Consider the following 13,650-nt stretch of genomic DNA (forward strand, 5'->3'; position numbering starts at 1 on the left):
AAAATACAGGCCTACTAATAATATTAGTAGGCCTGTATTTTGTATTTTATATATTGGTTTAGATCCTGATGAAGGGCATGTGCCCGAAAGCTTGATGAAGACGGGTATTGACCTTGCTACGGCCCTCTCCATACTATTGATCTCAATATATATATATATATATATATATATATATATATATATATATATATATATATATATATATATTACATAAATAAATGAAAATACCAAAAAAAAAAAAAAAAATAAGAAATAATACGAAAATAGGTAAAAGAATGTAGATGATACAACTACTCCTACCATATAGTTTAGCTAATATTTCTAGGTTTGCAGTCGGTAAACTTTTTCTAATTTATATGATCTTTATTCTGCAGTACCTCCACTTCATTTGATTGCGATGACGTCAACACCTTTCGGGAGCCCCGAAAACGCTCCAACTTTCTCTTGCGTACTCTCACCGGACAACACACAGAATACCATAACCTACACAGAGAGGGTAGTTAGACCAAGCCTCACTCCTGGAGGCTACACACTGAACGTACCGGGCTCGGATGTAACTCCAAATGGCGGACTAACACAGAACCTACCTGATGAAGCGACGGCTGTTGGCGTTTATAAGTGCTCCACTACATCTACAATCACCGGTACTTCAACATCAGCAGATGTGACAATTCTCTCACAAGAAAGTACGTACGAATATAAAGTACATTAAAAATAGTCTGACATATGACTGAGATAATGAAATAGAAAATCAATCGACATTTCTCCATCCCATCCCGCCATAAAAATCCTTTTATTCACCAAATACAGAAACAGCTGTCATCAAACGATTATCAGAAATAAAATAAAAATATGATTTTAAAATTCCAAATATACCACGAATTAAAGACTTGTCTTTGATCATGGAGACTGCGTTTTCTGCAACGAAATCCTTTCATATAATGATATTACCTGAAATGTGACTTTGAAAAGATGGACAAAATCATCATACTGTTTCAAAGATTGTAGTATTTCGGATGTCAAAGTTTTAGATTTGTCATCACATTCTCCTCCTACCAACGATAAATCATTAGGATTTTTTTTTTGTAATTTCAATAATTTGGTTTTTAAAAAGTAAATATTTGAAAAGTAACTTATCTGAAAGAACATTTCTTTTTCGTAATACTGTCAAAAAGTAAAATGTTAAAGGTTTTATCGGAGTTCCTTTGACATCCTTTATTTCCAAAATGCTCAAAAGTTCTACTAAGATTGCACAGTTGTGCACATCTTGTGCCCGAGTGAACACAAACTTTAAACTGTGTTTAATGCTTATTTTGTAAAGCATTGAATCTTTTTTTTCTTAATTCAATCAAGCAGTCACCGGATTATTGGTGACATTCATTTATATGAATTTTCAAGCTCAATAAGAATCTTAAAAATCCCTTATTGACGACATATTGGTGGTTTTGGGTTGGTAGGTGAAATTTGAAAATGCACTTTTTTATCGCCACTTACTGAAGGTAGGGTTGGGAGATTTATCATACTTGTTTGATGCTATTTAATAATCCATATACGACAAACAAACGTTTCATTTGATCTCTCAAGTTATGGCCGGTAACATTTGATTTGTTACACTGTAAAAAATGAAGTGCTAATTTAGCACTTACAATGCTTGTATAATGACTGCACTACGAGTGTTGATTTGCTAGAAAATTTAAACTAGAAAATAAGCACTCGTAGTGCAGTCATTATACAAGCACTGTAAGTGCTAAATTAGCACTTCATTTTCTTACAGTGTATGTTATCAATGTTTTCTACCAATGGCCGATTGGTTTCTAGGACATTTTCAACCAAGTGACGGTCGCCTCACCAAAACAGTTTATCCCGATGATGACATCACGCTCTCAGTGTCTACCACTGATAGCTACGCATCAGGGACGGCTGAAATCCGGTGGAGCACATTCTCAAACTTTGCAGAAGGATCTTTATCTCCAAGTGGAGATGGAGCTCTGACCTATACCATTCGTTCAGCATCTAAGAGGAATGCAGATGTCTACGGAACATTTGAAAACAATGCAGTGGACAACCGTCTTTACAGCTTGATTCGCGTCATAGTTAGTGGTAAGTTGTTAATTTTGCTCTGTTCATTATTTTTTGTGTGGCAATAGTGCATGAGAAGCTAAGTGCATCTATTAGGAAAATCGCTGAAACCACGAATAAATGTTGACAATGTCACCACACATGCGCACACACCCAACCAAACATCCTCACCCACACACACACATATAGTGTGTGTGTGTATATATATATATAACTTAAAACAGTTAGAAGCAAATGGTATCTCACTTTGATAGTATGTTGTTGTTGTTTTTTTTCAAAGATTTTAATAGTCCGAACATACTTTCCAACGCTTATTATTTATAGATTCTTTTCAAAATATCTCATTCTAAAAGCATGAAAATGTGGTGTCTTACCAAAATATCGAAATTAACATTAAATGACATTTTAGAATCCAAATGCACTTTAAATATATTTGCTGACATAGCTTTGGATAAGATTGACAGTGGTGTAGACTCAAAGATGTACATGTATCATGAGTTTTAGGCTTTCAGTGGTCTGATGACCGAAAATCTTCATGTTACTTTTCTTGTAGACCACCAACAATGATTATTCCAACTTGTGTTCTACCATTATCCCAGTCATCATAAGGATGACAAACATAATTAATCATTCAGGATTGTGTTGTATTTGCCATATTTTATGTTTTAATAGAATGTCCCCGTGGCCGATGGAACCTACCGTTATGTGATCGTTTGTGTGATAACTGCTACAATGGAGGGATCTGTCATCCTCAATCAGGAACGTGTATCTGTCCTCCAGGATTCATGGGCAAGAACTGTTTAACTGGTGAGTCGCCATCTCATACTCTGTAAAATTAAATAAGGGATATTATTTCAAAGTTAAAGCAATATCAAAATCGCAGTGGAAGATAGAAATGAACACACACGGACATTAATGAGTCTCCTGTGAAAAACAACCAAGACAATCACTACGCAAATTTGGCACTTTGGCACAATCTTACATTTGCTATGTCGATTGTTTACACTTCTTGGAGAGACGTAAGATTGTTACAAGGTAAGTAGAATCTAAAAACTAAAAAGACCGAAAGAAAGATAGAGAAAAAAGAAAAGCAATTTTAGGAAATCTATTTCTTTAGGGCATATTCAGAAACCACAAAACCTAGCTCTCGTTGAATACGGTTAAAATAATAAATTTTAATCGCTCGAATGACGGTTTAAATCATTGTTATTGCAGCATGCGGGAAACACCGATTTGGATGGGAATGCGAGCTCGAATGTGGTGACGAGAAAGTCTTGGATGCTTGCAGCGGAAGTCAGATCTGCCTACCCGATCCTTATGGATGCAACTGCCTCTCTGGTTATACAGGAATATACTGCAATGAAGGTAAGCTCTGGAGCAATAAGCAATACGAAAATAACGATACTTATCTATATTCAGATTAAAGAGCTATAATGAGGTCATACATCGGTGTTTCGGGAACGGAATACCAATTAATCAATCCCAATCAATCGTGTCTATATTATATCTAGAAGATTATACCTGCACGTATCCAGTTAATTCACCGAAACTATAAGTCATTGTATTATCTACTTCATACAAACGCATCCTGCCAGACATAAGTATTGTCAAGTGTCGGAAAGCTTTAAATTGTCAATCATACCCTTGATTTTTTTAACTGATATAAAAGTGCGAGGTTTCCTCATTTCTAAATTGCTCCAATGTCATCGCCTGGAATTTCCCCTGTTCAACATGGTTTTATGTACCTTACGTTCTTTTATAGAACTAAATTTGTTCAAACTCATTATGCCAGGAAAATGTGTAAAAAATAGCAACAGCTTATCAAGGGAAATTTGTCGTCCTGCCAATATGGAAGGATTTGTCATGAATTATCTCTCCTTTATGCAATGTACGTTCCTCTTATTCACTCGCTTAAATTTACAGAATGTACTCCAGGAAAGTTCGGTGTTGACTGCCTTCAATACTGTCACTGTGCAGGAGGGATGGCATGTGATGCTTTCACTGGAAGATGTGAAGGAAGCTGCGAGGATGGTTGGTCAGGAAAAGGCTGCCAAGGTATGTTGGTGGAGGGCACTAGCGTATCCAGCATCAGCTATGACAAAGAAATGTATGGGCCCATGCACAAGCGTAATAGAGTCACTACTGTCCCCAGAAAATTGGGCCCATGAGATGCTTTGTTGGATCTGATGCTGGATTCGCGCCTGGACCGGGTCCTGTATCATAATGTTGATGACATTTCAAAGCTACTGAAACTGAAATTGTTAGTAATATTTTTTTTTATCATACCAAGTCTTGTTATTACTATCTTGTTATTTGACCGCATTAAACATTTAGCCTTTTGCGTATGCTACAATTAATGATTTTATAGGTTTTTAGCATACAGAGTAGTTTTTAGATTTTATGGTCAACAATATAGATATATGGACTGCTTTGAGAGGCATGGTTGGTTCTAGAGGCTCAAGCGGACCGCAACGAGGGCATGGTCTGGCCGATGCGGTACCCGTGAGCCGAAAGAAACAACCGTGTCTCGAATATAAAAGCAGTCCAGATATATTTTATGCACCGAATCAAAAGTGAGATCTAGGGCCAAGTCTAGATTTTAAACAAGCTACGTCTGAAAGCCCTAGGCCCCAGGCTAAGGATAGGCCCTAACTTAGCCCTGCCCCTGACGTTAGGTCTCGAAGTCGAATACCAATGCAGTCCATATAGACTCCATACCAATTACTAGGCCTAGATCTTGATGTTTTAGGAACCAAATTACGGTCTGAACTACTAAGTTACGTTAACAGTCTTAGATCTAAATCTCCATTAACGTCTATATCTAACGTTAGATCTCGGCTACGTCAGATTAAACGGAACATTAGTAGGCCTAGGTCTAAGTTAGTTAGGTCTAGATGTTGAGTCTACTCTTAACTCCTGAACTCCTGATCTAACGTTAGATCTCACGACAACAGTAGGCTAACGTTGTCGTTTGTCATTAACGAGTAGATCTAGTCTAGATCGTTAGTAACGTTAGACTCTTGTAAATCTAACTTTAGTGCAGTGACCGTCTTAATCTTTTCACCCGACTCACCTATTGCGAGCATGCTCTTGAACGAAACAAGTCAACTGCAACAAGACTTGATGGTCGATACATCCGTTATGTCCTTAATAAGTTAGTCTTTTTTCAATAACGCCATATATTTTAACAGGAATTAACAAGCAAAAGTCAAATATCGGCACCTTCTTCTTCTTCTGTATCCTTCCTCCGCTGTAACGGAGATCCGCAGTTTAATACTGCATTAATATTAGCGTTACATATTTTGACGTGAGAGTAAGATAGACCGAGAGAGGTGAATCTTATGCAAAAAATTTAAGACAAGTAGGTTGAGGTCGTTTCTGGAGGAATCTGCTAATTCTACGTCAGGTATAAAACAGGACGGAAGCGGTAAATTGTTGAGGTTCTTGATCATTGAAATGCACAGAAAAATACTGTAGTTCCTCGTCTTCTTTTATTAAGTTTAGAAGTGTTTTCCTGTGTGTGCTAAATGCTTGGCATTCTCCAACAAAATGTACAACACTTTCCAGTTCGGAGTGGCAGAACTTGCAAGACTTTGTGGTACTTTGATTCAGAGAGAGAAACCTTCTATTCGTTGGGTATGTACTGCAGGATAGAGCTCTGATGGACATAGCTTCCCTCAGGAGAGGGCTGGAGACTTGCTTTGGGTAGTAATTCTTTTTATCACGTTGGGTCATGCCCGACCATACACCTATAGAAGATTTTTTAGCAATTGCAATTTCAAGGGCAGCATAGTGTTGTTTATAATTTTTTCCCAGTGCTAGCTTCTTCCATACTTTATATGGAATGCGATCTCTAAGGATGTTAGTGAGACTTGGAAGCTCATAACTATTGAGAATTTTTATCCAGCGTCTTACCAAAGGTGTATTGTTTGCTATACCAACAGGATTCTTTTCTCAGTGCGCTCGTCTGAAAGGCTTGCATATTGCCCAAGTAAGAGAAGAATTTCATAGTCGATTCGCTTATCCACTGGGAGGATATCGAGCAATAAATAACCAATTTCGTCCACCGCACTCCTTGGCAAACCAAGCACTCTTTTAAAAATAAATGTTTGAGCCTTGTTCAGACGGGACAGCATGTAGTTGGTAAGTTGAATAATCTGAATCCCATATAGCATTCTTGGTATGCAGAACATTTTCCAAAGATGAGTACATATTGGTGGCAGCAGGCGTAGAGTTCCTTGCTTGCTCCACTGAGAGAGAAGAAGGTGTTATATCCCTTTGAAATGATGTCATTGGTGTGGTCAATATTACAATTGCTTTTTACTATGCCAAGGTGTGGGTGCTCTCTGCTTTCCTTGATCGTCATTCCTCCCATTCTCCACTCGAATGAACTTACACTAGTTGATGCTTTTTTGTTTATTACTACTACGGCACTTTTTTGTGGATTAATTTTATATCTCCAAGCACAGGAATAAGAGAAGGTGAGGTCTAGCATTGATTGGAGTTCTCGGGGGCATGTACTGATTAGAGCAACGTCATCTGCTAGTACTATCACTCCCATGTAGCAACCATTAATAGAGCATCCAAGATAATCGTTCCTTAGTGATTTGATCAGGCCATCGATGAAGACTGTATCTAGGGTGGGAGAGAGCACACTTCCCTGTTTTACACATTGAAGGATATGAAAAGGAGAGCTGACTTTTCCTTCCCACATGACTCTACTGGTACTACCGTTGTAGAACTCTTCCAGTGTAGATAACAGGGATTCATGGAGGCCTAGGTTTTTGAAGCTTAGAAAATAGGCTTTTATGCCAAACGATGTCAAATGCTTTCTGTGCGTCAAGAAGAGCAAGATATTTTGTACATTTCTTGGCAGAGTTCAATTGGATTATTAATTCCAGTGAAGATGCAGTAAGGAGGCAAGATTTGCCTTTCTGGAATCTAAATTGTAACTGGTCTGGGAATAATTTATTGCGAGTGGAATTTCTAATTGAGATTTGATGAGCATTTCCAAAACTTTACCAGTTGTTGAAGAAACTGTTATGCCTCGGTAGTTAGAAGGATCTTTTACATCTTTACCCTTTCCTTTGTGAACTGGGACTATAAGGCCGGACTTCAAAGGTCAGGAATATACTTTAGGGATATACATCGATTGAAGAGGGCGAGAAGTAATTTCCGAGCTATTGGGCCAAGATATACAAGATGCTCAGGAGATATATTATCAGGTCCGGCAGCTTTTTGTTTCTTGAGAGAGTTAATAGTTTCATCTAGATGTTTTGAAGTAAAGGGTTGAACTGGTTGATTCAAATTGTCCTGGAACGGGCGAGTGGGGATGGCTTCATCCATTTCAGGCGGAGAAGAGGCACTCATATAATCCGGTTTAGCAAGATCTGAGAAATATGATTTGAAGCCATCTAAAACTGCCTCTTCTTCATACGTTGTACCCCTATAAGACAGTGTATCAGTGGACCGAGATCATTTAGCGTGTTTGACAAGCCGATAGAAGAGTTTATCATTGCCACCTTTAGCATCCTCAATTTCTGAAAGGAGATTATTGTGATACATCCGCCGTGCTTGCCTGATGCTACTTCTAAATAGACGTTTTGTATATACATGCTTGATCCAGAGAGGGTCCTTGCCTTTTGGTTTTCCGCTGGCCCTCCAGAAACGCAAATAATATTGAGATTGTTTATAACATGCCTCTACCTTTTTGGTCCACTCTCTTTTCCCTTTCCTTTTTCTTTTCTGACGGCCCTTCTAGTGTGGTAGAGTTAGTGATACTTTCAACATTTCTTCGCTAAGTTGATCAAGCAGCAAGTCGATTTGAGTCGGATCCAAACACATTTCAGGAAGATTATAGAAAAGGTTCTTTGATATTTGTTCCATAGGAAGAGTATAGAGAAGGTGCAGCTGGTCAGCACTGCACTGATGCCAAGATATCTTAGGACGAAGTATACACTTTCCAGATCCTTCAGCTATGCGATCAGGTATATCATGATCTACTTGATAATTGGCTAAAAGAGGTAGTGAAAATGTCCTTTTAACCGTTCCATCGGTATGTCATATCCGTTGCACACACTTGCGCAATAAGCGCGTAAATGAAAGAAAATTGTCTATAACTTTGGATCACATTGCGCGGATATTTATGGTATCCGCAATCACCACAGAAAGCAAAATTTTGCATGCAATCAAGTGGGGATCTCAGCCAAAGTTTGCTGTGCCCGTCGGTAAGGGGCGGGTCAGGGGGTAACGGGCAGAAATCTTGTTAACTGTGCCCGTTGCCCTTGGTTACCACCTTAGTTTGTTGTTTTGCAGGCATGGTCGTTTATATGACCTCAGTTTTGACCAATCAGAGGAACGGATTTTTCGACATTCTTAAAGAGAGGTTTATAACATTACATATAGACCAAATGGATAAGCCTTTAATGGAAACATATGCTTGCAGTTTTTGGGCACTGAAACAATTTTTTTTTTGTAGTTGTACCACTGATGCATTCGTCGTTATTGCACCAGGCTAACATCCAACTGATTTCGTGAATATTCGTACTTGGAATAGTTGATTCAGCTATGCAGCTCATAAGCCGTGAAACGAAGAATGAGGACGGCCTATTTTATTCCTGTTTTAAACTAACCTTTGTAGGGAATCATTTAACAAACAAGCAATGGTATTATAGAATGAACTATGAAAAGCACCCTGTTGTCATAATTATCAATATTATTATCATCACAGTTCCATCCGTGTGTCCTGTTGGTTACTCTGGAATCAATTGCACTGAGTTCTGTAACTGTCCTGATCTGTCAGAATGCGAGAAGGATTCTGGGTTCTGTACATCATCAGAGGGACTATGTGAGGTTGGGTTTGTCGCTGAATCACCAGAAAAGCCAGACAGATGTGCTACATGTAAGCCATTTCTACATTTTATGTATGACTAAATGATAATGCATATATTATGATAGAAACTGTAGTCAGCATTAAATCTAGGAGGATAATGCGATTCAAATAGTACCGTCCAGCAGCTGTCTATTCAAGGTGCATTGTACACTCTCCAGCATTAGCTACAACAAATCAAGGGTTCCATGAAAGTTACAATTGCTTGGTCAAGTTAGCAAAATGGTAACTTTTTATGAAATGGGGCCCTAGAATGAGTCCGGTACAATTGGGTACTTGGGTGCAGTGGCTGTGATCCGAATTCCCGACCCTCTGTTTCAAAGGCAAAAATCAAAACATCAGACCTTCTTTCGCATAAGAGAAGATGCATGTTTCACGATCACAATATAGAATATTGGTGGATCAATCTTATTATTTATCCAACTCCCACAATGTCAGACGTTGAAAATTACAGGCTGACACAATGCAAATGCAATAAATCACATTATGAATTGATAGAACAATATATCGAATTCTGTATTAGAGTAATTTACAGCATAGACAATTAAGTATTTATTATGCTCTTAATTAATCTAGTGTTATTATCATCATCATCATTATTATTAATATAATTATCAGCTACTATGAACTATGCTTACATCTTGTAGTTGTTGGGTGTTTTGAGTCCTGTTCTAAGACATGCCATTGTGCTGCTACCGTCACGTGTGACGAGTCGGGTTCGTGCACTTCATGTCATCCACGATGGTCGGGAGGCAATTGCCAAACAGGTAAGTATGGAAGGGCTATTTTAATTCGTTACTTCTAAGAAATGACCACGAATCGCCCGCAGTCAATGATGTTCTATCTTTCCCTCACCTCAGCCTGATAGTATATGAAAAGCACAAATAAGTGTACTTTTTAGAGATTTTTTTTGAGATAAACTCTATCAAAAGAGCAAGTCCTCAAGATTAAATTAGCATAAAAAAACAATAGTACCAAACTGCTTAACCACATGATAGTCCGTAGGAGAACGTCACCGACAGTTCGTGTTCGGGATGGAGCAGTAATGACAGTCTCAGTCCCTCAAATAATTGAAATATAATAGATTCCAAAGTTTTTAATCCGCTTGAGTTAGTTAAAGAGTACACAATATCCCGTTCCTTAATTATGGATTATGCAAACAACATTTTACTAGCAGGATATGCTGCATTTTGCATCGCCGTTATACAGTTCTTGAGACGTAATTGTCATGAACCCAGAATTAAAACATCACTTTTTCTGCTCCACACTTTTTTTATGAAGATCGTTTTACCGCTACTAGAGAAAAGACGAACCCAGGCACTGCAATCATTTCCTGCACATTCGCTACCAATTCAGATGGTGGTCTCTCCATGAGAGCTGCTATTGGGGACTTCGCAACTGAAAACTTCTTTACTGCTACTCCTACTGACACAAGCGACGGATCATCGTTGCGATCTAATTTTACACTTTCCATCGATGACATAGAAACTAAAACAATTTACTGTTGCGTTGGCAATTCAGCCAGTGACGATGGATTTGCTTATGTCAGCGTGCCCCCTCAGAGGACATTCGGTAGGTCTTTTGGTGAGGAATAAATAATCTAAGAACACCCTAAGATCTTTAAGTATACCTTAATGTAGCTGACCATTCTCTACCAAGCGAAAATACTAAAGGCCAAAGGTATTCACGATACGAGATTTGTTGTGAGAAAGGTTTTAATATTTAAAATTGATGCTCCGAACTGAAAATATTTTAATCTAAATAAATAGAATAAAGTTCACAGAGCAAAATTATAAAAACTTCATCAAAATCGGAAAACAAATAACGAAGTTATTCAGTTTTAAAGTTTAGCAATATTTTGTGAAAACGGTTATATGCAAGTCGTCATGAATATTCAGTAGGTGAAGTCACATCTCCACATTCATTTTGCTTATGTTACTACATGAAATCATAATTGTTACATTTTGTCATTAATGTATAAATGATATTTCTCCATTTCGTTAAAATAAGTTGCAGCAATAAATAACTAATGCACTTAATCAGTTGTCAATCCAATTATTTTAGAATTTTAGAATATTTTTTTTTTAATAAACCGTATTTCATGTAACAAAATACGAAAGAACAAGTAGGGATATGACATCATCAGCCCACCTACTGAATATTCATGAAGACATGCCTAGAACTGTTTCACCGGATTAATTACAATCTTCAATAACTTCGTTACTTGTTATGGTATTTTGATTAATTTTTCAGCATTTTGCTTTGTGAATTTTACTCTATTTATTGAAATATAAATAACTTCAGCCTGAAGCACCCCTTTAAAGATTTGCGGATAAACCTTTTTTATCATTGAAATATTTTTAAGATTGCCCGTTTGTATCCAAGAGCCATATCCACAATGCTCAAAAGGACAAGCTTTTTATGAAGAAAGAATATATATAAATTACTATGGTTTTCATTATAATGTTTCATAAGGAATCTATACATCATAGAAACATGTGGTATACGTTGTATTTGGTATTAATTTGTCATTATATGGTGGGAAAGGTTTTAAGCAAAGGGCTAAAGGCCATTGCAAATCGTATTTGGTCTTGGCCGGGGAACACACCCATTCCAGTACATGGTGCAGAAACTTTAAGGAATGGACCGTTCATTAACCTCTTCTAAAGTGTTCCGTGCAGCAATCATTCGCCTTGCCTTGGTGCCAAAAAAGATAATAGGTAATGCTTTTATAACGGAAACATATTTCGAACCATTGATAATGTTTCAGGTAAGGCTTCCCTGGGCCGAATCGGGTGTTAGGAGGCCTAGATTTCATCCTTCTTGTCCATAAAAGAAAATTCCTTCCATTTGTGTGAAAAATGTTTGAACTACTTTTTGTCCTTTTCAGTTCTTCCGGTCTTTAACAGCCAGCCAAGGTTAGCAGAGCTAGGTTACAAATATTCGGTTATTGCATGGGATTCTTGGAGCCCTGGCGTTGATGTTGGAGACGGCCCTGTCATCGGCTATAAAGTATACGTTTCTTCTTCAGATGGGAACAATACAAACACCTTTATAACGGCATCAGGTGTTCCATCGGAAAGGCCAGGATCTGTGGCTTCAAGGAAAAGAAGAGGGTATGAAGGATCGATGAAATCTTCCTATGAAGTGTTTACAACGGCGAGGAAAGAACGAGACGGAAGGCAGATGAAACACCTTCGGGTGGAATACTTACCCAGGGATTCTTCTCGGAAAAAGAGGCAAGGAGATATAAAAATCCTGATGCACAATATCACTGGTCTGGACGAGGGTCAGTCGTATGAAATTCGTATTTCAGCAGTTCGTGAGGGGCTGAACGGTGAAGGAGAAATGGGTCCTGCTTTGAGTGTGACCCCTCGCGAGATACCTGTAGGTGAGTCCATGATGAAGATGATATTTTAGTCATGTATGTTGTGTTTGTGCGTGTGTGGGTGTTGGCACGCGCATTCGCTGCAGCATACGAGGATTTTTTTCCTTACGAATTGGCTGTTTATCGGATGTGTGTAAACTTTCATAGTGTTTGATTCTCTTTTTTTTTGTTATTGTTGAACAAGATTTCATTTGATTGAGCTCTTATAAACTGTCTTCTTTGACTGTGAAAACAGATTCGATTTGAAATTCTTTGAGATCGGAATAATAAATCAATCTTTACGATTCAAATTAACCCCAGAGTTCAAATGATCACTTACCAAAGTCGATCTTGTTTCAGTTTATGGGGATTGAAATGAATAATTCAACTGCTATTAATGCATTCGGGGTTGTTGGGTATTGACGCAACAACAAAATCGAGTTTTTTTATTGATGGTTCCATGATATTTTTTCCGGCGACAATTGCTCTGCTGTAAATTCAACACACTAATGACTAAATTCAACTTTTGATTCAACACTTTAAAGACACATAAACATGATAAACCTAACCCTAAACATAGCTAACCCATATTGCACGCCTAAGCCTACCCCTATATCATAGACAAAATAAAGCCCGAGCGATTGTCGCCGGAATATTAATGTCGTGTCACCTTAATGGATACGTATATACCTTCCTGATAATATAAATCCTTGTTTTCAATAGAACCGCCAATTGGTTCTTCTACTATTGGTCCTATCGTTGGTGGCGCTATAGGTGGAATAATCATCATTCTGTTGATTGCTGGCCTGGTGATCATAATAAAAAAAAAAAGGTAATCGATGTGTCTCGACTGTTTATATTCCCTTAAAATCAGCCATAAATCATTCTAAAACATATTAAAATAAAACACAATACGGACAACGTGACAAACGTAACTAATACCAAACACCCTCTATGTTTAAAGAGATATTCAAAGTGTTCTGCAATTTTTATCTAAGGTTTTTACAGTTGACCATGTGCAAAGATATTGCTCGGCTTGGTATGGACGAATTACGATCACTTGATTATTTTAAGGAAGAGGGGTTTGCTTATCTTCGGATGATTATCATAATGATAAAATTGGATATCAAAGAATGTTGTGTTAGCAGTTGTAGTACGATAATTGAAATGAATGAATTGTTACACGGATTATATTTTTACTTAAAGAACGACGTCTACCCCGAAAAAGGGTATAGATGAACAAAAGAGGAAAATCCAAAGGAGTATAGCATTGAAAATACCATCAAGACCGAATGTCAAATTAGGAATGTATATG

At 37.7% G+C, this 13,650-nt stretch overlaps 1 protein-coding gene across 1 annotated transcript in view; it reads left to right on the forward strand.

Annotated features, from left to right (window-relative positions):
- LOC129282684 (uncharacterized) overlaps positions 1-13,650 on the forward strand; it is a 46,127-nt gene that overhangs the window by 23,453 nt on the left and 9,024 nt on the right. The window contains exons 11-20 of the mRNA XM_064113783.1: positions 375-686; positions 1,819-2,100; positions 2,752-2,886; positions 3,295-3,444; positions 4,003-4,134; positions 8,810-8,980; positions 9,616-9,735; positions 10,250-10,540; positions 11,859-12,359; positions 13,059-13,167. Coding sequence (XP_063969853.1) covers positions 375-686; positions 1,819-2,100; positions 2,752-2,886; positions 3,295-3,444; positions 4,003-4,134; positions 8,810-8,980; positions 9,616-9,735; positions 10,250-10,540; positions 11,859-12,359; positions 13,059-13,167 — 2,203 coding nt within the window. The remainder of the gene's footprint in view (positions 1-374; positions 687-1,818; positions 2,101-2,751; positions 2,887-3,294; positions 3,445-4,002; positions 4,135-8,809; positions 8,981-9,615; positions 9,736-10,249; positions 10,541-11,858; positions 12,360-13,058; positions 13,168-13,650) is intronic.

Source organism: Lytechinus pictus, chromosome 19, assembly GCF_037042905.1.
Source record: "Lytechinus pictus isolate F3 Inbred chromosome 19, Lp3.0, whole genome shotgun sequence".
NCBI classification, from domain to species: Eukaryota; Metazoa; Echinodermata; class Echinoidea; order Temnopleuroida; family Toxopneustidae; genus Lytechinus; species Lytechinus pictus.